The following is a 21,667-nucleotide window of genomic DNA, read 5'->3' as shown; positions in this document are numbered from 1 at the left end:
CCCAATCTTCTACCAAATAGGGCTCAAATGCTACCACTCGATAGAGCATTCCCTGACAGCTGGGACCCAAGAGTTCCAAATCTGTTCCTTTTTAGGGGCACCTGCATGGCTCAGTGGTTAAGCATCGACTCTTTTTTTTTTAATGTTTATTTATATTTGAGAGAGAAACAGAGTGTGAGCAGGGAAGGGGCAGAGAGAGAGGGAGACACAGAATCCGAAGCAGGCTCCAGGCTCTGGGCTGTCAGCACAGAACCCGACATGGGGCTCGAACCCACGAACCGTGAGATCGTGACCTGAGCCGAAGTCGGACACTCAACTGACTGAGCCCCCCAGGCATCCCTGCGTTGACTGCTGATCACAGTCTGTGAGTTCAATCAAGCCCCACATCCAATGCCTCACTGACAGCGTGGAGACTGCTTGGGACTCTCTCCCTCCCTCTCCTTCTGCCCTTCCCCTCATGTACATGCGCGCTCTCTGTCTCTCTCTCAAAACAAATAAACTTTAGGGAAAAAAAGGCTTAAAAAATGAATCTGTTCCTCTTTATATATTTAGTAATGCAAAGACCTCACCTCTCCTGGTAGGTCTTCTGAAGATGATGCCAGTGAGACTTGTGTGTTCCCCACTCCAACCTTAACCCCCCACAGGGCAACCTGATAGCTTCCCTAAACAAATGAATAACCAAACAAATAGAATGATGATGACTGCTCATTTTTTCAACCTCTTGTGACAGTAATCTGTGTGACAGGCGCGGGAGACCCAGTCACAAGCCTCACAGATGCCCTGCCTGCCTGAGCTGAGAGTTCCAACACCCAGTGTATGACGACCAACACCACGGGGAAAGAAGGGGGCACTGGGAGCCGCCACACAGAGGAATCTGGCCGAGAAAGGACCACTTATGCTTTCGACAAGGGTGTGGGGTCTGCCTGGCCTGGGGAGAGTAGCCGCGGTGTTCCTACGACCCGTCAAAGATTCCCGTAGTCCTCACTGCAGACCTGCTCACAGATCATCTTACAGATCCAAACACGGGCTCACCCCCAACGCATGGTCAAAGCCCAAGCCTCGCGTCGTCTAGGGAGCAAGCAGAAGTGGTCCTCAGCTCTGGTCCATCCCAAAGCATCATTCTTCTACATGGATTAAACCAAGCCCAGGGACGTCTTGCAAACAGTGTGGCCACAGATCCTAATCTGTCATCCCTCTCGAGAAATCTTCCCCGTCGCCAAGCTCCCCAAATCCGACTGATTCCCGAGGAGAAGCGTCGGGTAGTGAGGACGGTCTTGTCCGGGCCCGGGCCGGCCCCCAGCCCCTCTTCCCCAAGCGCGCGCGGCCCGCTCTGCTCGCCGGGCCCCGGGGCCCGCGCCGCCGGCTCCCTCCCCTCAAGCGCCGCGGCTCGCCCCCAGCCTTACCCCCGGCCCAGCCCCGGCACATAGCCGAGAGGAGCGGGCATGCCCAAGAACGGCTTCTTCTTCTTGTTCATGGCGCCGGTGACGACCACCGCCGGAGAGGAAGAGGGGACGGAGGCCGCGACCGCAGGCAAAAGACCACAGACGTCCCAGGCTCCTCAACAGGAAGAGCTCCCGGGCCCTGCGTCACCCGCGCCCCGGAAGCAAAGGTCGCCGGCCGCACGAAGCCCCGCCCACTCCCCCCCCCCCCCATTCCTCGGGCGGAAGTTCCTGAAAACCGACTTCCGGCACCGGCGAAGGGGCGGGGATGTGGCAGGCGCACGCGCGGGGCGCCTGATACTGGGGAGGCGTGCGAACCGCCCAGCTGGAGACCTCCTGGAGCGACATCATCCTGGAAAAAAACCTGCAGGACCTCAAAACTCAGCCTGGGGCATCTTTACTTACTGCGTGCTTTCGACGCATTTCCGAGGAGACCTGCCTGCATGAGCGGGACCCATGGTCCCCTCCCCGAGTCCGCCTGACCGCCGGGGACCGCTCATAATCAGGCCTAGCCATTCACCTTTCCCTTCAGAATCGTCCTGGCCCTGGGGCAGGCCTTAACACATCTGAGCGGGGCTGCACCTGACTAGTTGTGGACAGCTTGTGTGCGGTGTATGTGTCCTGATCGTGGGCATACCTGTCTGCTCGTGCCCCAGGGTGCAGGCTGCTGTTCTAGTTCTCAGCGCTCAGGTTCCCCGGGCTCCAGTTCAGGCACCGGTCCCTGTACAGGCTCCACTCCCACCCCCACCACACCTTGAACATGGCAGTGAGGGCAGAAGTGCAGCCCCTACAGGGCCAATTGGCGAAAATAAGTAAAGGCAGTAGATATGTTGGGAACAATTCGGTATGTGGGCATGCGTGGCCACAGCATGTGGATGAATTCGGTGCAGATCTCTACTTGCGTGTGTTGGTGGACATGGGTACCAGTCAGATCACCCGTGCTCGTGTTTCAGGTGGACATACATGACGACTCTGCATACGTTTCTGTATCTCCGCGTGTACCTTTGCTCATTCTGTGAGACATCCTCCAGCAGCCCACATACACCTGGGGAGAGTGCTCAGACTTGGCAGAGCAAGCGAAACTCAGTGGGTAGCCTCTGGACAGGGCAGCCCCCAGCCCACCCTAGCACTTCTCAGCGGGGTCCTGGAACAAACACATCCCTCCTGCCTCCTGCAGCCTCCTTGGAGCTTCTCTCTCCTCCCCATTCCCAGCCAACCCCCTTTTGGTGCCACATCCTGAGCACTGAGTCAGATTCTGGGGCTACAGAGGGAAGGGGAGAGACCCTGGCTGTCTTCCTGGAGTTCACATTGTGGTGGGGGTTAAGAGAGGGTCTAGGGAAGCAAGTGCCCATTGGAGGAGAGATCTCTGGATAGGTGTGGAGAATGCGTAAATAAAGGAGTGAGTCGGTAATCTGAGGTAGGAGAACGAAGGGAAGTGGTTGCAAGGCATCGGTCTGGCTTTTGACCTGGGCTCCGGTGGACAGAAGATCCCAGGAGCAGGTAGGATACTCCCCTCCTACCCCTTCCTTCCCCGCGCGAAAGATCGCATCTTTATTTCCCTGCCTCAGAAGCCCCTTCAGACGTCTGGATCCCGTGATAGGTGCACAGAATCACTGTTCCTCGAAGCCATGCCCAGGTGCGTAAGGTCGTCCCTTACCCTGGCAGACACCCTTTGCATACGCAGACCTGCGCGCCGCCGACACACCTCGGAGCTCCCGGAGCGCGCCCAGCACTCAGGGCTCAGAGGCAGGTGCCTCGCCGCGCAGACTCGCCGGGCGCGGGGACCGGCTCGGGCGCGGGGCCGGCTGGGGCGGGGCAGCGGCGCGCGTTCCCCGCCGGCCACACGGGCCGCCTTGCGCCCGGCGAGGGGCGTGTGCACGGGCCCGGGATCCTTGGGCCCCATGTTCACGGAGCTAAGGACCAAGCTGAGCCCCCCGCGAGGCCGCGCCGGGGCTGTGCGCGCCGGCTTCGGGGAGCGCCGGGATGTGGACGGTGAGCAGGGCTTCGGGGATATCGCAGGTTGGGGGCTCGAGGACCGAGAGGAACGGGGGCGGGAACTGGCAGACTCCAAGTGGCGGCTTGGCGCGGACTGGGGGGCGCGTCCTGGCCCAACGGGGCCAACGGGGTCTCCGGTGTCTTTGTCCTGAGCTGGGGCGGCGGGGCGGGTAGCCTCAGGCCTCGGGGATCAGCGCACCCTTGGCTGGGAGGAGGTTATGGGCTGGGGCTCCTGTCCTCAGGCTCGCACCATCCTGCGGTCACCTTTTCCGTCGCGCGAGCTCCCCTTCCTTCCCCAGCTCTTGCAGTGGGGCCGAGAGGGAGCCGAGGCCACAGTCGGGCTTGGGCGCCCCCGCCCCATTTTATGCTGGAATTCTGACGTTGGGGCTAAGAGGGAGGGACGGAACGACGGGCAGACGGACGGAAAGATGGAGATCCCTCCCGGTGCTGGGCAGGAAATGGGCGGGGCTCGGCTGTACCCTGACAGGTGCAGCGCGCTCGGTGGCGTCCGACTGGTTCGCCCGGAGCTTAGCTCTGGGGCCCCGGCCCTGCACGGCTCCGCTCGCGAGGCCCTGAGACGCGAGGCCGAGCGGCACAGGCACCTGTGTCCTGCAAGGTTTATTAATCTTTTTCCACGATACTAGAAGCCACAACGGGGCAGCCACACCACACCTGGACCTCAATTTTAGAGTCACCTGGTGTCATCCAATTCCAGAACGTTGTAAGAATGAAGGGGAGATGTTAAGTCGGAGGAATCTTAAGGGGTAGAAGGAGGGGAAGTAATGGGTTTTCCCCGATACCGAGACCTCTTGGGCACATCGCCAAACCCTGCCCTCAGTTGTGGCTGCGAGGTTGTGTCCATGGGAGGCAGAGTCTCTCATTCGACTGCTGAGAGCCAGTGGGGCAAGCGCCCTGGCCAAGAACCTGATTCTGCCTGCTGAGTTGGGGCCTGGATGCTGTAAAGATGACGGGACCCCTGGGCCCTATATCTCCCTAGGGTTCTGTTGACTTGTGGATACCACACAGAGCCTTTGTCCACCCACCCACCCATCCATCCATCCATCCATTCATTAATCCACAGTATTTCTGGGCACCTCCTTTGTGCCCAGACCTGTGCAAGGTGTTGGGAGGAGCTCATCGGGGTGTCTGCCCTCCCATGACCTATGTCAGCAACAAGCCCAGAAATGAGAGTGAAACTGAAACTTCAAGAGTAAAATGAAGTCTGTGTGGGGAATAGAGGGTGCAAGGTGTCACTGGGCCCTCTGAGCATATGGCTGGACCCTGCACAACTGTGCTGAGCAGCCCATGCCCTCTGGAAGCCCACTACCCCCAGGAGCTGTCCTGAGCCAAGGGCTCTGCGGCAGGTGGAGGAGAGCAATCCTGGTTGTTGGCTGACCCAGAGTTCATTCAGGCCTCTTGTTGGTGGGTCAGCAGATGAGCAGAGCACAACAGGGCAGGAGCCAAGTCTCAGATGCTAGGTATGGCTGCAGAGACTGGGTGCCCTCACTGGTGAGGGGCAGGCAGCATACTCAGGGGGTTCCCACCATGCAGGCTCTCCCAGGACATAGGGGCCATTGCTCCCTCACAAGCAGGTCCTGTCTGTGTGCCCCACTCTGGTTCAGCACGTGTCAGCCCAAGGCAAGGGTAAGATCAGGCCTGACTCAGGATAGCCCCTCGCCAGGCTATAAGTCTTAGGCTCCCTGGTGGGCACGTTTCCTCTCTAATCTAGGCACAGTCCTGTTCCCCAGAGTATGAACTGTGTACTCAGAAAAGGAAAGGTGTTTCTAGGTCGTCATCCTTGGGCCGGGTGGGTGCTCAAGACAGCTCTTGTGTACTTCCTTTCTGCCTTTGGGGGGTGGGGAACCTCTAACTGGGAAGGTGGCTCTCTGTGTTGGGAGGGAAGATGGGTTGGGCAGGGAGCTGGTTTGCAGAGAGAGGGTCTTCTGGCCCTGTCCCTGACCACTCTGACCAGGCACCCGTGCTCTACAGCCACGGCACACTTCAGCTTCTGCCGAACCCTCCTGGATCACACAGTGTCCACTGAGAGCATCCCTTGTCACCTGCCTCGGACGCCAGGCACCAGCCTCACGTGGCACGACTCCCGTAGCCAGAGGGCCGCTGGCGGCCGGCCAGTCAAGCTCCTGCAGCAGCCTGGCACAGAGGCCCCCCAGGTACCCACCCAGCGTACCCACCTCAGCCCCTGCCCTCCCCATCACCTCACTCCACCTGCCACCCATCTCCCCTGCAGGGCCGGCTATACTCCGACCACTATGGTCTGTACCACACAAGTCCCTCACTGGGTGGCCTGACGAGGCCTGTGGTTCTGTGGAGTCAGCAGGACGTCTGCAAGTGGCTCAAGAAGCACTGTCCCCACAACTACCTCGTCTACGTGGAGGCCTTCTCCCAGCACGCCATCACAGGTACCCTCAGTTGCTGGGGGTGTGAGGGGCATAAGGATCCCCTGGAGAGCCCCCCTCAGCCTGCCTCAGTTTCTTTTGCTATCATTTCTTCCTGTCTTCTGTTTCCTTCTAGTCAACCTCTCCTTCTGGGTTTGTCTCTTTGCAGAATCTGCCATTGCCTCCCCAGTGCATTTCTATCTTTTTCTGGCTTTTCTCTGCCCCGGCTCTGTCCGTCCTTGCCTTTCCTCTGCCTGTCCCCCTCTTTCCTCTCCTTATTTCTCTGTCTCTGCCTCTCTTTCTCTTTAAGTCTATGTCCCCCTCTTCTCCCCCCCGCTTCTGCCTTGGCTCTTAATGCTCCTTGCGTGTTGACCTTGGCTTGACCCCTCCTCCCCTCTCTCCCAGGCCGGGCGCTGCTGAGGCTGAATGGGGAGAAACTGCAGCGGATGGGGCTGGCACAGGAGGCGCAGCGGCAGGAGGTGCTGCAGCAGGTGCTGCGCCTGCAGGTGCGCGAGGAGGGGCGGAGCCTGCAGCTGCTGAGCCAAGGTCAGTGGGAGGAGCCAGGGAGGCCTGAGAGTCTTGGGGGCGTGGGGGGGGGGGGCAGGGGGAGAGGCTGGGCCATGGGGCCAAGAGGAGGGTGGGTGAGTTGACCTCAGGGGGGCGGCTGTAGGACGATGGTAAGGGCCATCCTGTGCCTGGCAGAGTGGAAGACGCCAGAGATCTCCACCCCTCCTCACCCCTACCCACCCCGTAGCCTCCTTTGGAAACATGTCCTAGCTGCTGCCTGAGGCTTGAACCCCAGACCCCAGCACTGTGACCGGAGCCTGTGGCAAGGATGACGCATAGCTGGCACACAGCCCCTCTCGGACCCTGCAGGAGGCCCCAGGGGCTGAGCCCAGCCCGATGGACAGGTGGGACCAGGATTGCCATCTCTGGCTGTGCATTCTGGGCCGTTGAGCAGGTGCGGGCTGCTTGGGTGTGGCCCTTCCTTGCAGGACCTGAGCCCAAATGCACCCTCTGGTGCTGCTGGCAGCGTGTGGGGCAGCTACTTGGAGCCAGAGCAGGGTCTGGTTATCCCCCTAGACTCCCGGGGAGTCCGTTTATTTATATTCCCTTCACCCACACTGATGTCTGTGCCCCTGTTGCCTGCTGAATCACGCTTCCTTTGGGCATCCTGCCCTCCCCCAGGGCAAGAGTTCTGTCTGTCTGCCCATTTGTCCAGTTCTACACCCTCACCCAGCATCTAGAGGACAGGCGGAATAAGCTGTGGAAGCTCCCTCTGGCGAGTGCCCTCCCCTGCCCCACCCAGATAATCAGCAGCAGCCGCATCCCCAGGCACACCATGCCAAGTGCGTGCCCTCGTGATTTCTGAAACCCTCGCCACGCCCCCATCTGTTCCCAGGAACTGTGGCAAGAGAGGTCTGGGGGTTGCTCAGGCGCCCAAGACCTAACCCAGCACTATGAGCACCCTATGACGGGGATCAGGCCCAGCTGTCTCCTGGCCTTGGGTTTGGGTGTCCCCCCTCCTCCCACGGTTGCGGAGGCTGCCTCTGAGGGACAGTTGTGGGCATGTATTCTCACTGCTCCTCTCCCAAGAAAATCTGAATTCACACAAGAGACTGTCCTGAGGGCTGTGCCCCCGACCCCTGCCCACCAGAGATCCAGCCAGCACCTGAGCAACCACTCTGTGAGCCAGAGGGCCCAAGGTTTGTGATTGGTGCTGCCCAGCAGAGGGACAGTGAGGGCAGTCCTGGTAGCCCCCACCTTCTTGTTCCTCTGCCTGCCCACTCCCCTAGGGAGCCCTGAAAATCTCAGGGATTGAGGCTGAGCCTCCAGCCTCCTCTCTGTGCCCCAAGCCAGCCTCCAGATGGGAAGTGGCTTGTTGCAGGTCCCGAGTGGGATTTGGATAACTGGCCTGGTGCCCCCTATCCCACCGGCCCCAGTAGGAAGCCCCCTCGTCCTTTCTGGCCACCCTGATTGCCACAGCCCGCCTTGTGCCATCACAACGTTGTCTTCTCCAGGGGGTCCTTCCTATCACTGCCGCAGTCTTCTCCCTCCTTTGTCTTGCCCCCCACCCTGCCATGCTTGTCTTGTCTTCTTTGTTTTGCGCTTTTTTATATTCTGACAAAGACCAGAAATAAACCTGGTTCTCAACTGCCCCAGTGTGGTGTTTGGCTCAGGCCAACTGGGTGTTTGAGAGTGGGAAGAGTCCTGGATGGAGGGCCCCTGGCTGTGGGAGGAGGCAGTGCCCGGTGCCCAGTTCAGGTGTCTCCACAGGGCCACTAGGGGGCAGTGGTGTCGCATCTTGACAGCACACCTGTTTACCCCAGGGATGGGTGGGGAATCCTGGGCTCAGCCCTGTGGACTGCAGCCAGATGCACGGACACAGGTGAGTTACTTTCCTGGGGCCTCCATGACGAATGACAGCTGGGAAGCTTAACACAACAGAAACTGATTTCATCACAGTAATGCAGGCTACCAGTCTGAAAACCAGCAGGACCACAGTCCCTCCCGGAGCACAGGATAGAACCCTTCCTCACCTCTCCCAGCTTCTCGCGGCTGCTGCGGGGATCCCTGGGCACATCACTCCCATCTCAGCCCGTCGTGGTCAAATCACCTTCTGTGTCATATCTTCCTCTTACAAGGAAACTTGTCGCTGGATTTAAGGGCCACCTGGATAATCCCAGATGATCTTCTCACCTCAAGACCCTTAACTTAAGATCTGCAAAGACCTTTTCTCCAAATAAGGCCCCATTCGTGGGTTCCAGGGATTTGACATGGCAATCTTTGGAGGGCCCCCATTAAGCCCCTGACACAGGGTAATGCCCTAACATAGGAAACACATGGGTCACAACAACACCCTGACACATGTGCCCACACAGCAACCAGACACATGGTAAGGCAGAGGCAGAAACTGACCACGGGAGTCTGGAGACACAGAGACACAGTGATGCTGGTTTCCAGATGCACACTACACCGTGATACACAGTGACCCCCTAACAGAAACACAGGGGGCACAGGACACACAATGCCCTGACATCCAGACATTCTATAGCCTGGAGACACATCTGCTAAGATACAGATTTCCCTCCACACACGCACACACACACACCTTCCAACTGGTCACCTGGATACTAACATACAGATAGGCATGTTTTCCCCTAGTATGGGACACGTAGACATAACCCTGACATCAGACGTCTACACAGGAGACTGCCTGGCACACGTGGTCACTAAGGCACACACCTATCAACAGACGTGGACGTGCTCCATGCGTGGACATGCAGACTTACACGGGGAAAGATGAGAAACCTGGCTGGGTCTCACTCACTGACCCCTCCCCCAACCCTGGATGTCCTGTCCCCAGGGTGGGCACGGTCAACGAGGGAAGGACATTTCCTCTTCCTCCTGGGGCCACATGGACCTTTCTCTGGCTCTGATTTCCAAGGGAAGTTCTAACCCAATGAACGCTCCAAAGAGGGCCCCTACCCCTCTCTCTGGCGGCACTTTGTGCCAGCCATTAGAGAAGCAGGTCTCAAGAGTCCCCATGAGGAGAGGCAGGCCCTAATCTGACCGTGTCTTTTGTGCCCTGCCCTGAATCTATTGCAGGGTAGACAGAAGGGTGGCGTGGGGGGAGGTGCCGGGGGTGGGAAAGGCTTCAGGGAAGGAGGTGTGTCTTGTAACTCCGTTTCCCAACTAGCACCTCTTCCCCTGCTTTATTCACTCCCAAATCCTGGTAGGGATGGTACCCCATTACCCCCGGCCCTGATACCAGTGTCCCCTGGGTTCTGGGGCAAGGCAGAGCAAGGCACTGGCCCTGGCCACCCCCACCCGAAGCAGACAGAGGCTGGTCCAGTGGTCAGTAACCCCACAGAGCCCATGGCCTCAAACTGCTCCCCCAGCACTGTTAGTAGCCAGGCGGTCCCCTGACTGTGGCCACAGGCAGAGGTGGGCACAGGGCCGGTTGGAAGAGATCCAGATCCTGCTTTGCAGGCCCCAGTCTCCCAGGGGCCAGGAGTTCAGGCTCCCAGAGGACGGTGGTCTCCATTGCTGCACCTTCCCAGGGCCAACACCTAGAGGCATCTGGTCGCTTCAATCCGCGTACATTGGGATCGGGGCAGTTCCCAGCGTCCCGATAGTGCCTCAGTTTACCCCACTGCCTGAAAAAACGCCTCTTGCCCTACGGGCGGCATAACGGGCCACTTTGCACTGGAGCCCCAGCGGATGGAGGCGACGGACCCAGGAGCCGGGAGAGGGGGCCGGGCCGATGGGCCCCCTCCCCCCCAACCCGTTCCTCCCCGTCGCGGAGCGGCTGCAGGAATACCGCGAGAGTTCGCCCCCTCCCCCCCTACAGTAAAACTGTCAAAGGTGGGAGGGGCGGGAGCGCGCATGTGCGCAGCGCGGCGCGCAGCCTGCGCCGCCCGGACCCCGCGCCCCGCGCCCCGCGCCCCGGCCCCGGCCCCCCGCCTCGGCCGCCGTCCCGCAGGGCGCCGCAGGTAAGCACCCGGCCGCGCCCTGGGCCGGACCCCGGGGCAGCCCTCGCTCGGCCGCGTCCCCGACCCTGACCCCGCACGCAGGTCGTCGGGGGGGGGAACCGGGCCCGGAGCCCCCGCCCGCCGCCCCCCGCCGCGCCCCGACCCCCCCCACCCCGCCCCGCGCCGCGCCCCGCGCCCCGCGCCGGCGCCGCGCTCCTGTCTCCTCCTTCTCCAGAAAAAGTCGCCATTTTGGTTCACTGCCTTCGCCCCCCCCTCCCCCCCTGCACCCGCGATCGGCCCTTTCGGGGCCAGGCCGGGGCCCCGCACCCCGGCTGCAGGTGACAGGTGTGTGGCGAGGCCAGTCTCCAGGTGTACGTTTCCTGGCCGGGTTCATCCGCGCGCCCGGCCTGTGCCGAGGTCCCCCCGCCAGCGTTGTTTGTGGCGCCCCCTCCCCCCTGCGAGGGTCCCACCTTTGCCACCCTGCTGGGTCCTCGGACAGGGTGGAATCTCTTTTCCTCCTGTTGTTCTAGTCACAGGTCGTGGATGGAAGGAGGGTGTCTGCCCCCTAGGCCAGCCCTGGCCCCAGGCCCCCCAACTCTGAGTTCTCCGCCCAAGCCGGAGAGATTGCAAAGTGGGTTCTTGGTAGGCACCAACATCCCAGGCTGGTGGAATCATCATGGCGTTGGGATGACTGATGCTGGCATGTCTCCTTTGGAAGTTTTGGTGTGAAGACTTCAGAGAAGTTTGTTTAGGCCCGTGTAGACTCGAACCTCCCCCTGGGCCCTGGATATGGGCACCCCCTTGGTAATGAGCAGTGATTGTCCTTACCAGAGACCTCAGTCTCTGGACCCCCTCTAGGCCCTGCAGTCCCTCCCCGCTTCCTCTGATGTAAGTTCATTAGGAACTGCCAGAGGAGGGGCTGCCTGCCCACACAACACCCCCCCCCCCCCCCACCCTTCCTGTGGCCTTAGGTGTCCCTGTAGGAGGATCCTGTAGGGCTGAGCTCAAGAGTCCCTCCCCAGAGCTCTCAGGGTCTGGAGTCCCCCAGCAGAACAGGCCCAGGATGTCCAGCCTCAGGCAGCGGGGTAATCCCTGTGGCCGATGGCCTGGCAGTTTCTGGAGTGGCACTGGTGGACCTGTGGGGGGGGGGGGACAGATAGGCTTTTGAGGGTGGAGGTGGAGAGGAGGTCAGCCAGGTAGAGGGTGGCTGAGGGATTCCTGCTGGAGACAAGGCTGAGAAGAAAGTCAGGTAGAATGGTTCAGCTGGCATGGGGACTAGAAACAGGTGCTCCTGGGATCCTCAGTCCTTGATCTGCCCCTCCCCCCCCCCCCCCCCCCCCCGCCAGGGGAATTTATTCAGTTGAGTAGGCTAGGGGCCTGCAGTGCCCATCTTGGCCATCTTCCATCTGTGTCCTGGAGAGAAGGGTCCAGGGGTGCATGTCCAGGTGGGGTGGCATTGCCTTCGGTCTGAGTGGGGCTGTGGAGTAAGGTGTCCCAAGGTGCTGGGCCACAGCAGCTTGTGAGCTAGCAGCCATATTAGTGTCATAATTGGCCCCTGGGAGGGATGCTGTTGGTCTCTTTCTTCCTGAACGCTCCACCTCTTCAGGGGCTGCCCCCAGCTCAGTACCAGGTACGATTCATGGCACGTTTTAGGACTGTGTGTCTGGGGACAAAGGAAGTCTATGAGAGCTGATGAGGGTTTCAGGACAGTTAGGTGCTTCCAAGATGATTGTGTCTCCTGGATAATCTGGGGAGACCTCAGATGGGGAGCCCCTCCCCTAGACCAGAAGCCTCCATCACCTACCATACATGCACAGGTGGGCAGGCTCTCCTCCCCTGAGCCGGAGAGGGGCCTGTCTGGGGGCAGGGTTTAAGAGTAGTCCGTTCAAGTCCTGAGTCGGGCCCGGTGAGCCTCACAGGTTTGTCTACTTGCTCTGCAGAAATGACCGATCCCTTCTGTGTTGGAGGAGGCCGCCGGCTCCCCGGATCCACCAAGAGTGGACCTGGGAAGGATGGAGGCCGGAACGAAGTCCGACTTCCTGTGCTGCATGACCCACCAAAATTGGGTAAGAGGGATCAGGCCAAGGTCAACTCCAGGTGACCACAGGCAGCTGCTACTGGTTGCGGGACTCCTTTTTTCAGCTCCCAGCTCCCCCAGTAGTCTAGTTCCTGGGTGCTCAGCTGGGCCGCCTGGGCCCCTGGATTCTTGTCCTAGGCTGACTACAGTCACAGTCTCCCACTCCCCATGCTTCGCTGTGGGGGAAGTGGGGCTTCCTCCAGGCCTGAGCAGCCCCCTGGGTGGCAGGTGAGGCTGTGGGGAATGCAGCTTCCAAGCCTTGGCATATCATGTGTTGCAGGGATGCCGGTGGTCCGGGGCGGGCAGACAGTGCCCAGCCAGGGCCCACTCTGCTTTGACCCGGGAAGTCCAGCCAGTGATAGGACGGAAGGGAAGAAAAAGGGGCGTCCGAAAGCCGAGAACCAGGCCCTCCGAGACATTCCTGTGAGCTCCCTGAAAGCTGGGGTGGGACTCATGCTGGGGTCTGCTCGTCAAGGCCACCACCCTGCCTTTGCTTCCTTTTCACACACCAGCCCCAAGCCCTCAGCTTGCGTCAGAGGTCGCTCCGTGCTTTCTGGCTTCACGGTGCGCCCTGGGACCCAGTGGGTCACGTTTGTGGGGTTCCTAGAACAGGTCAAGTACACCGTCGCTGCTTGGGGTGGCCTGAATCTTGCTGCAGTTCTGAGGTTGAAGGGCTCCTCGAGCCTGTCTGCCCTGCGGGCCTGGGGAGGAGACTGAGGCTGGGCATGGGTTGGGTTGGCAGAGACTTGGCTGGCTGAGGGGTCAGCAGCCTCACCTTTTCCATGTCCAGCTCTCCCTGATGAACCAGTGGAAAGATGAATTCAAGGCGCACTCAAGGGTGAAGTGTCCAAACTCAGGGTGCTGGCTGGAGTTCCCCAGCATCTACGGGCTCAAGTACCATTACCAGCGGTGCCAAGGGGTAAGGGGCTGTGGGGCAGGGAAATAGAGGCCTGGGGCCCGCCCTGCCCCACCTGTCTGCTCAGGGTGTGTCTGGGCAGAGGCCTGGGCTGCCATCCCATGCCTGCCCTCTCCACCCAGGGTGCCATCTCAGAAAGGCTGACCTTTCCCTGCCCCTTCTGTGAGGCTGCATTCACTTCCAAGACCCAGCTGGAGAAGCACCGGATTTGGAACCACATGGACCGACCCCTGCCTGCCCCTAAGCCTGGGCCGGTCAGCCGGCCGGTCACTATCAGCCGGCCCGTTGGGGTCAGCAAGCCCATTGGAGTGAGCAAACCCGTCACTGTTGGCAAACCCGTGGGTGTCAGCAAACCCATCGGCATCAGCAAGCCAGTGACGGTCAGCAGGCCTGTGCCGGTCACCAAGCCAGTGACGGTCAGCAGACCTGTGCCGGTCACCAAGGCTATCACGGTCAGCAGGCCTGTGCCGGTCACCAAACCCATACCAGTCACCAAGTCCGTGCCGGTCACCAAACCCGTGCCGGTCACCAAGGGAGTGAGTCTCAACAAGCCAGTGCCAGTCACCAAGTCCGTGCCGGTGACCAAACCAGTGACCATCAACAAACCGGTGCCGATGACAAAACTTGTGACAGTTACGAAACCCATGCCAGTCACGAAGCCGGTGACGGTCAGCAGGCCCATTGTGGTCAGTAAGCCAGTGACGGTCAGCAGGCCCATTGCCATCAGCAGACACACACCACCTTGCAAAATGGTGCTGCTGACCAAGTCCGAGAACAAAACTCCTCGAGCCACAGGGAGGAGCAGTGGTAAGAAAAGGTACGGGGGCTCCTTCCAGGTTGGAGGTGGTAACAGGGTCAGAAGTGGGCCCTCCTGCCCCTCACCTGCCTGCTCCCTGCAGGGCTGCGGACAGCCTGGATGCATGCCCCATCCTGCCAAAGCAGGCGAGGCCGGAGAATGGGGAGTATGGCCCATCCACCACGGGCCACACCTCGGCCTTCCAGCTGAGCACAGACCCCGGCAGCAGCCCCCTTTCTCTGGGCAGCAGGCCCTTGGGGAGCAAGGAGGCACCGAGGGCCACAGGCCCTGTGTCCCCACCTGAGGAGGGAGCGGAGCGCACAAAGCACAGTAAGACGAGAGGGGGGAGGCAGTGGCTGGGGTGGGGGTAACGGTCTGTTGGCCCAGGCCTCCCGACGGTTATTTGACCAGAAACCCTGGGCCCTGTTTTCTCTCCCCCGAGTCAGGAAGGAAACAGAAGACACCCAAGAAGTTTACAGGGGAGCAGCCGTCCATCTCAGGGACCTTCGGACTCAAAGGTGAGGCCCTAGCCAGTACAGCATCTGGGGCTCGACACATGCACAAGTGTGCCTGCACCCTTGGCTCACACCTGCCCCACCCCGTATGTGCACACAGGCCTGGCCAAGGCAGAGGACAAATCCCGCATGCACCGTGCCAAGAAGCAGGAGGGGCCGGGCCCCGAGGATGTGCGCAAGAAGGTGCTGGCTCCTGCTAGCACGGTCAGCAAGGACGTGCCGGCCCCCACGGCCCACCCAGCTCCAGGTGGGGGGGCTGCCATGTGCAGGGCCCAGGACAGATCTCAACTCTGGGGCGGATCCTGGACCACAGGGACTGGGGGCTGAGCGTGGACCGTGGGTCCTGTGCTTGGCATCCAGGGCGTCCGGGAGCCCCCACCAGCCCCTGAGGCCCTGGCCCTGCCCTACAGGTGGCCCTGAGGAGCAGTGGCAGCGGGCCATCCATGAACGGGGGGAGGCTGTCTGCCCCACCTGCAATGTGGTCACCCGAAAGACCCTCGTGGGGCTTAAGAAGCACATGGAGGTGTGTCAGAAGGTAAGGCTGCCCGGGGTCCCAGGCGGGGAAGTGCCCAGACTCAGCTTCTCACGACAGGGGCATGTCTGCAGCTACAGGATGCTCTCAAGTGCCAGCACTGCCGGAAACAGTTCAAGTCCAAGGCCGGCCTCAACTACCACACCATGGCGGAGCACAGCGCCAAGGTACGCCCTGACCCACCAGCCGCTAGCCTCCTAGTCCATCTCACCCCACCCCACCCTGCCTGCCCTGCCCACTGACCCCTCGTCCCCATGTGGCAGCAGAACTTACTGGTTCCCATGCCTGACCTTGGACACCTGTGGCCCTGACCCCTGGGCTGGGGCAGGGGCCCTGTGGTGGTGGGGATATTAAGGCTGGGCCTGCCCCCCAGCCCTCTGACGCCGAGGCCTCGGAGGGGAGTGAGCAGGAGGAGCGGGAGCGGCTGCGCAAGGTGCTGAAGCAGATGGGGAGGCTGCGCTGCCCCCAGGAGGTCAGTGGGATGGGGGGGGGGGGGGGGGCGGGGCGCACTGCGCGGGGCGCTGGGCGTGGGGTGGGACACAGCCCCTTGCTGGCCACTTACCCGACTCTGACCCCAGGGCTGCGGGGCCGCCTTCTCCAGCCTCATGGGCTACCAGTACCACCAGCGACGCTGCGGAAAGCCTCCCTGTGAAGTGGACAGCCCCTCCTTTCCCTGCACCCACTGTGGAAAGACCTACCGCTCCAAGGCCGGACACGATTACCACATGCGCTCGGAGCACACAGCCCCAGTGAGCAGCCTGTGGCCTGGGTCCTCTTGCCCCTGGGGTACCAAGCATGTGTGTCGCGTGCCATCTGCTGCGTGTGCTCCCCCTTCCCTTTCTGGGGGCCACGTGCATGGGGCCTAGCAAGCCTGGGACCCCCGAGTGCCCGTGTTCGCTGCCTGGGGCACGTACCTCTGTCTCTCTGCGCCCCGTGCCACTTGGTCCCTGTTGCTCACCCTGTCTTCCTGCTCTGCAGCCGCCTGAGGAGCCTGAGGACAAGCCCCCCGAAACTGAGGACCTCTTGGGTGTGGAGCGGACCCCCAGCGGCCGCATCCGCCGCACGTCAGCCCAGGTTGCCGTGTTCCACCTGCAAGAGATTGCAGAGGACGAACTGGCTCGAGACTGGACCAAGCGGCGGGTGAAGGATGACTTAGTACCTGAGACTGCCCGGGTGAGCTGCCGCTGGGCCCCCGGCTCCCGTCCCCGAACAGGGTGTGACCTAGCTTGGGGTCCCCTGCAGCGGCCCCGCCCCTGCGACTTGGCCCATTTGCTGGCCTTCCAGGTTCACATCTGCCATCTGTGGGGGGCACAGTCAGGTCCTTGGAGCAGGTGGGCTCGGCTCTGGCCTGGCATTCAGTAGCCTCCCATTAACACAGGCCCCCTGGGCTCACCCTGGTGCTCACCTGCTTTTACAGCTCAACTATACTCGGCCAGGCCTCCCCACACTTAACCCCCAGTTGTTGGAGGCGTGGAAGAATGAAGTCAAGGAGAAAGGCCACGTCAACTGCCCCAATGACGTGAGTTGGGGCAGGCTGGTGGGTGGGTGTGGGGACCCTGGGGCTGAGGAATAAAGAGCCCAGGTGTGGCCCTGGGTAGGAGGTCTCCAAGTGATCAGCCAACCTGTGATCCCTGCAGGGTCCTTAGATGGAGCCCCATAATCTCAGCTTTAGAGGTCTAGCCTGCCCATATCCCAGGACCCCTGGGGTCAAGCCCCCCACTTACCCCAGAGGCCCCATAATCCCTCAGCCAGGGGTACACGTGTGTCTGTGTGGGGACATCTGCTGGGAGGCCCTCCCCCACTGTTGTCTCCTGTCCCCAGTGCTGTGAAGCCATCTACTCCAGTGTGTCCGGCCTTAAGGCCCACCTCGCCAGCTGCAGCAAGGTCAGTCCCCTGGCCCTTTCCCGTGGTGGGGTAGGTGCTCTGCACTCCCAGCCAACCCTTAGGGGCTCCGGCATGTTGGGTGTGTGACCCCACCCCGGTGGGGCAGGGACTGGCCAGTGCCCGATGGCCAGCCCAGCCCGGGACACTTCAGCATTCTCCAACCCTATCCATGAGTCCATTGGCCCAAGTTGTTCTGCCCACAGGGGCTTCTCGTCTGTGTGGGTGTAAGCGGGCACAGTGGACCTGGGCTTGGAGTGAGGGGCCTTAGGCCAAGGCTGCAGCCCTTCCCCGAGGCACCTTCCTCTTCCCATCCTCTCCTTATCCCTTACCTCCCCTGCAGCGGGGGCAGCTCAGAGGTCCTGCCACACAGAAGCCTTGATGGGTCCCTAAGCTCACCCATTGAGCACCCAACAAGATGAGCTGTAGTTGCTGCCCCGACCCTATAGCCACACAGGTGCGGGAAGAGGGCCGGGGTTCCCTGCTTAGATCTGGTGCTTCTGGTATTCCAAGGGGTGGGGGTGGGGTCCAATATCTGGGGGCTGGCCTGCCTAATGCCTTGCAGGGAGACCACCTGGTGGGAAAGTACTGCTGTCTGCTGTGTCCAAAGGAGTTCAGCTCTGAGAGTGGCGTCAAATATCACATCCTCAAGACCCATGCAGAGGTGGGATGGGCTGAGACACCTGCTGAGCCTGCAGCAGATGGGCTGGCCCCAGGCAGGGGACTGGGCCAGGGCGGGAATGGGGGGGGGTAATAGCTTGTGTGGCCTTTGAGCAAGCAGCCAAGGTTGAGAAATCTGGTGGTTTCAAAAAAAAAAAACAAACAACAACAAGAAAAGGAAAGAAGAAATCTGGTGGGGTTGTTTCAAAGTGGCTTCTGGCTTCCCTGGAGGCCGGGAGGAGCTTGGGCACCACTCCCCCGCACTCTGAGCAGGAGGCACCATAGCGCAGCGGCCTGCCGGGCCCCAGTGCCTAGCATCCTCCTGCCTCGGGGTCTACATTGCGGGCTTTTTCTTTCCAGAACTGGTTCCGTACTTCGGCTGACCCACTTCCCAAACACAGGAGCCAGGACTCACTGGCACCCAAGAAGGAAGAGAAGAAGAGTCTGGCAGGTGGGAAGAAGCGAGGCCGAAAGCCCAAGGAGCGGACCCCTGAGGAGCCCGCACCCAAGATGCCCCCACGTCGAGACGACTGGCCCCCAGGAGGCAGAGACAAAGGGGCCCGGGGCTCCGCTGGCCGGAAGGTGGGAGCCAGCAAAGCTCCTGAGAAGTGAGCAGAGTGGCTGGCAGGTGGGTGGGGCCTGGTCCCCACACTGGACACCAAGCCCACTCTGTTGAGGGTGGGGGTAGCTAGCTCCAGGACCTCCTGCCCTCCAGTTCTCCACCCCCCACCCCTGCCTATTCATCTGTCCAGCGGAGGCAGCCAGTCCCTCTCTCCTTCCTGACAGCCCTTCCCGTGTGCAGGCTGCACAGGGCACACCTGGGCTGGTTCTCTGGGGGGAGGCCTGTGGCAGCAACGGAAGTGCAATAGCTTGGAGGGACATTTATGGGCCTGGTGGAGTCTGGGGCCCTGGATGGGCAGGAAGAGGGTCTGTGGCTTAGGCCTCAGCGCCACGGGGTAGAGCAAGGCAGGCAGATGGCCTTCACCATGCAAGCTCCCGGCCCCGTCTGCTTTCTCAGGCCCAAGGCTTGGGGGTCCTCGGTGACCCATGGTTCTGGGCTGATGAGGGCACCTGAGCAGCCTCACCTTTCTACCCAACACTGGACCCCAGCACCCCCAGCTACCTCCCAGGACAGACCCTGAGTCTGACTGCTACCATGCTGACCAGACAGCCGCCCTACCGTGGCCTCCCTCGTCCTTCCACATTTGGCTCCTCTGCTTCTGTTCTCTACCTCTCCAGGCCCACCCTCCCCTGCCTGTGTGACCCCTGCTGTGCTCGGGCCCCTGCCCCACTGGCCCCTGTCCGTCACAGTGGGTGGAGGTGGCCCTGTTCGTGGGCTCTCCTGCCATCCTGTCTTCATGGGTGCTCCCTGCCTGGGGCAGGGGGAGGGTTCTGCTCTCACCTGCAGGGCTGCCGGAGCGGGGGGGGGGGGGGGCGGGGGGGGGTGGTGAAGGGGTCACATGGAGCATAGCTTTGCCTCCAATCTCCAGCTTTGCTAACACCACTGCTCTAGGTTGGGGCAGCCCAGTGGGTCAGGGATGGGCCAGTCTGGGCTGGGGCCCACAGGCATGTGGGGCATGGAACTGGGGCCCAGCTCTGAGGAGTAATCCCTGTGGGAATCAGCCTTCTGTCTGCTGGTCTGGGTTGGCCTGTGGCTAAGCTCCCATGGGAGTCCCCTTCCGCCCCCCCTTTTTTTTTTTACCTGCCCTTTTGTTTCTGGTTGTGTGGTCTTTCGATATGAGAGCTGAAGGCCAGGAGGGGGCTTGGCCAAGGTCACGTTGTGTTGGTGGCAGCTCTGTGCTGGCCCTTTTGGGACTCAGAGCGTGGCTGGGTCTGCAGGTTGACCAGGGTTCAGGCTGGAGTCCAGGGCACCCACAGGAGGTGGCCAAACCGCCTCTGGCCTCCTCCCTGGGCCCCACTTTCCAGCTTCGGCAGTGTAGGGAGGAGGAAGGTACTCAGAGCCACTGGGTTTGGACAGAGGTTATTTCCCACTGGGGGGTAGAGGGTGGGCTGAGGGCTCGGCCTTGCCGATCCTGGATGATGTGAATTTTGATATTTGCCCGTGTGCGTGTATCTCCTGGGTGTAGTGGATGCCAGTCTTGTTGCTGTGACAAGTAACAACCTTTTTTTTATTCTGTTTTTTATACAAAAACAACAATCCGACATTTTGGTGCTAAGGGTTTCCTGGTGCCGACGGTGGATCTAGGGGCTGAGGGGGTGTCTCTCCCCTGCTCAGGGAGGCGGTGCTGACCGGGCACCTCTCTGCCCCTCAGCTCCCGTCCTCATCTAGTCACAGGAGAGGAGGGGCCCTAAGCCAGGCTTGGCTCTCCTGGCCCTGCGGTAGGGAGACAGATTCCGGGGGGGCTTGGGGGCTGGTCGTGCTGCCCGTCTCCAGTTTCCTTCCTTTGGCCAAAAGGCTCTTGGGCAACCCCGGCCTGTGTGCTAGGGAGGGGGTGTAGAGACCTGGACTGCCCCCACTCACACACACCTTGATTTGATCGAAGACTGGAGGCATGGACGGATGGATGTGATCCAGTGTCAAACACGAAGGGAGGGCAGTGTGGGCAGAAAGACTTTTCTGTGTTCCTGGGTATCACTATGGTAATACAGCTGGTGGAGGCAGAGGTGGGGTCAGGCAGCCACTGTTGGGGGGGGGGGGGGGGGGCGCAGCCTTGGGCAGGGAGGGGATGCAGGTGCTGGCAGGAGCCCCAGGTGCATTTGTCTTTGTCACCAATGGCTGGAGGAGGTTGGACCTCAACACCTCTGCTGGGGACGGCCGCCCGCCCCAGCCTCTCAGGTACTTGGCCCTTGGGGAACGGGGGGCTGGTTTTTTGCTGGGGGGTGAGTTTCCAGGTCACCCCCTGAAGTCCACAGTTGGTCCCTGGTTTGGGAACCCTGCCTAGATGTGTGGGAAGAGGTGGGGTCCTGGATAACTTGATGTTTAGCACTTTAACCCCCTTCTTTGTCTTTAAAGTGGGTGTGGGGGGCTGCTGCCAAAAGTGACTATTGGGTCGGACCCCTCTCTCCCTTCTTCCCTTTCTGCTTCCCATGTTCTGGCGAGTGGCAGTGGCGAGCTGGTGGGCAGAGCCCTCCTCCAAAGTGGGCAGAGCCCTGGGCGGCTCAGCGGGATCCGCCCACCTCCCACTCTGGTGGGAATCCAGCCAGGTAACCGCCTGGCCTTGATTGACACCTTCAGTGAGAGGGACTGGAGTGGCAGACCCCCAGGGCATGGTGGGCGTGAACCCTGCCCAAGACCCAAGCCCAGGGCACAATGCCAGGTCCCTTTCTGAAGATCTACCTCTGGCCCAGCCCACCCACCCTTGCCCTGAGAACAGGAACGGCCCGACTGAAGGGGCTGACACTTCACACAAAAATAGGATGCACTTTATTTGCTTGTGCAAAGGCAGTTGAGGGTGTATCCTGGTGTGAGGTGACCAGTGGCCCTCCCAGCGGTAGCCCCCCTCCTGTCCCTCTGGTTCAGAAGGGAGAGAATGGGTGCACCCTGACCCACGGGGGCAGGGCTGTCCCGGTGTGTCCAGTTCGATGGGCCCCAGGTGGCTTACCCTGGAGGCCTGGGGTTCGCGGGCGGGGGCGGGGGGTGGGGGGGGGGCGCCGGCCAGTACCTCTGGCCTGGCAGCCACACATCCTGTGCTTTGGGTTTCTTGGTTTGGGTTTTTTAATGCCAGTTCTCCGTACATAAGTGCATTTCGGAAGAGAGGTTCCAGCTATCACTTGTAACCGTATATATACATATATATTCTATCTACAAAGTGTTTATTTGCAAGATGTTTTGACGGTGAGCTCGGGCCCTGCCCGCCTTGTGACCATCTGTCCCCGGTCCTCGTCCCCGCCTCCCGGCCCCATGTGGCGCGGGGGTGGGCCATCAACTGTATGTATTAAATATGACTGTATCAAATAAATGTTTATTGATTTTTTTCCAGGGGCTTTGTGCTGCTGAGTTTGTGGTAAAACTCGGGGTGGGATC

At 61.0% G+C, this 21,667-nt stretch overlaps 3 protein-coding genes across 4 annotated transcripts in view; 2 read left to right on the top strand and 1 right to left on the bottom strand.

Annotated features, from left to right (window-relative positions):
• PRPF6 (pre-mRNA processing factor 6) overlaps positions 1–1,596 on the bottom strand; it is a 48,522-nt gene extending 46,926 nt beyond the window's left edge. The window contains exon 1 of the mRNA XM_060622703.3: positions 1,404–1,596. Within this exon, the coding sequence (XP_060478686.1) occupies positions 1,404–1,474 (71 nt within the window). The 5' untranslated portion in view covers positions 1,475–1,596. The remainder of the gene's footprint in view (positions 1–1,403) is intronic.
• A 126-nt stretch (positions 1,597–1,722) lies between these two features.
• On the top strand, positions 1,723–7,988 carry SAMD10 (sterile alpha motif domain containing 10). The gene is made up of 5 exons (XM_060622694.3): positions 1,723–3,431; positions 5,424–5,605; positions 5,683–5,854; positions 6,236–6,376; positions 6,585–7,988. Exons 1-5 carry the CDS (start codon positions 3,068–3,070, stop codon positions 6,605–6,607), a joined length of 882 nt encoding a protein of 293 aa, XP_060478677.1. The 5' UTR covers positions 1,723–3,067; the 3' UTR covers positions 6,608–7,988.
• Positions 7,989–10,192: 2,204 nt separating this feature from the next.
• ZNF512B (zinc finger protein 512B) lies at positions 10,193–21,622 on the top strand. Of its 2 annotated transcripts, none has more exons than XM_060622670.3 (17): positions 10,193–10,326; positions 12,246–12,371; positions 12,663–12,805; positions 13,173–13,301; positions 13,421–14,115; positions 14,198–14,424; positions 14,541–14,612; positions 14,710–14,856; positions 15,020–15,144; positions 15,216–15,308; positions 15,515–15,613; positions 15,720–15,890; positions 16,120–16,314; positions 16,559–16,660; positions 16,963–17,025; positions 17,588–17,686; positions 18,043–21,622. In XM_060622670.3, the coding sequence occupies exons 2-17, from the start codon at positions 12,248–12,250 to the stop codon at positions 18,292–18,294; spliced, it is 2,736 nt and encodes a 911-aa protein (XP_060478653.1). In that variant the 5' UTR covers positions 10,193–10,326; positions 12,246–12,247; the 3' UTR covers positions 18,295–21,622. The 2 variants fall into 2 exon arrangements, with proteins under 2 accessions (XP_060478653.1, XP_060478661.1); XM_060622678.3 differs by lacking the exon at positions 10,193–10,326 and adding an exon at positions 10,658–10,947.
• The last annotated feature ends 45 nt before the right edge of the window (positions 21,623–21,667 follow it).

The sequence above is a fragment of the Panthera onca genome, chromosome A3 (assembly GCF_046562875.1).
Source record: "Panthera onca isolate mPanOnc1 chromosome A3, mPanOnc1 haplotype 2, whole genome shotgun sequence".
NCBI lineage: Eukaryota > Metazoa > Chordata > Mammalia > Carnivora > Felidae > Panthera > Panthera onca.
Note: the sequence above shows the minus strand (reverse complement) of the source record. Positions and strands in the feature narration are given on the sequence as shown.

Bases quoted from the DNA above. Each gene is read 5' to 3' on its own strand.
- ZNF512B (XM_060622670.3), top strand. From the start codon at position 12,248: ATGACCGATCCCTTCTGTGTTGGAGGAGGCCGCCGGCTCCCCGGATCC. The intron at 12,372-12,662 runs GTAAGAGGGATC...CATGTGTTGCAG, and splicing joins GCATGACCCACCAAAATTGG to GGATGCCGGTGGTCCGGGGC. The intron at 16,661-16,962 runs GTGAGTTGGGGC...TCCTGTCCCCAG, and splicing joins ACGTCAACTGCCCCAATGAC to TGCTGTGAAGCCATCTACTC.
- SAMD10 (XM_060622694.3), top strand. From the start codon at position 3,068: ATGCCCAGGTGCGTAAGGTCGTCCCTTACCCTGGCAGACACCCTTTGC. The intron at 3,432-5,423 runs GTGAGCAGGGCT...CGTGCTCTACAG, and splicing joins GGAGCGCCGGGATGTGGACG to CCACGGCACACTTCAGCTTC. The intron at 5,855-6,235 runs GTACCCTCAGTT...CCTCTCTCCCAG, and splicing joins CTCCCAGCACGCCATCACAG to GCCGGGCGCTGCTGAGGCTG.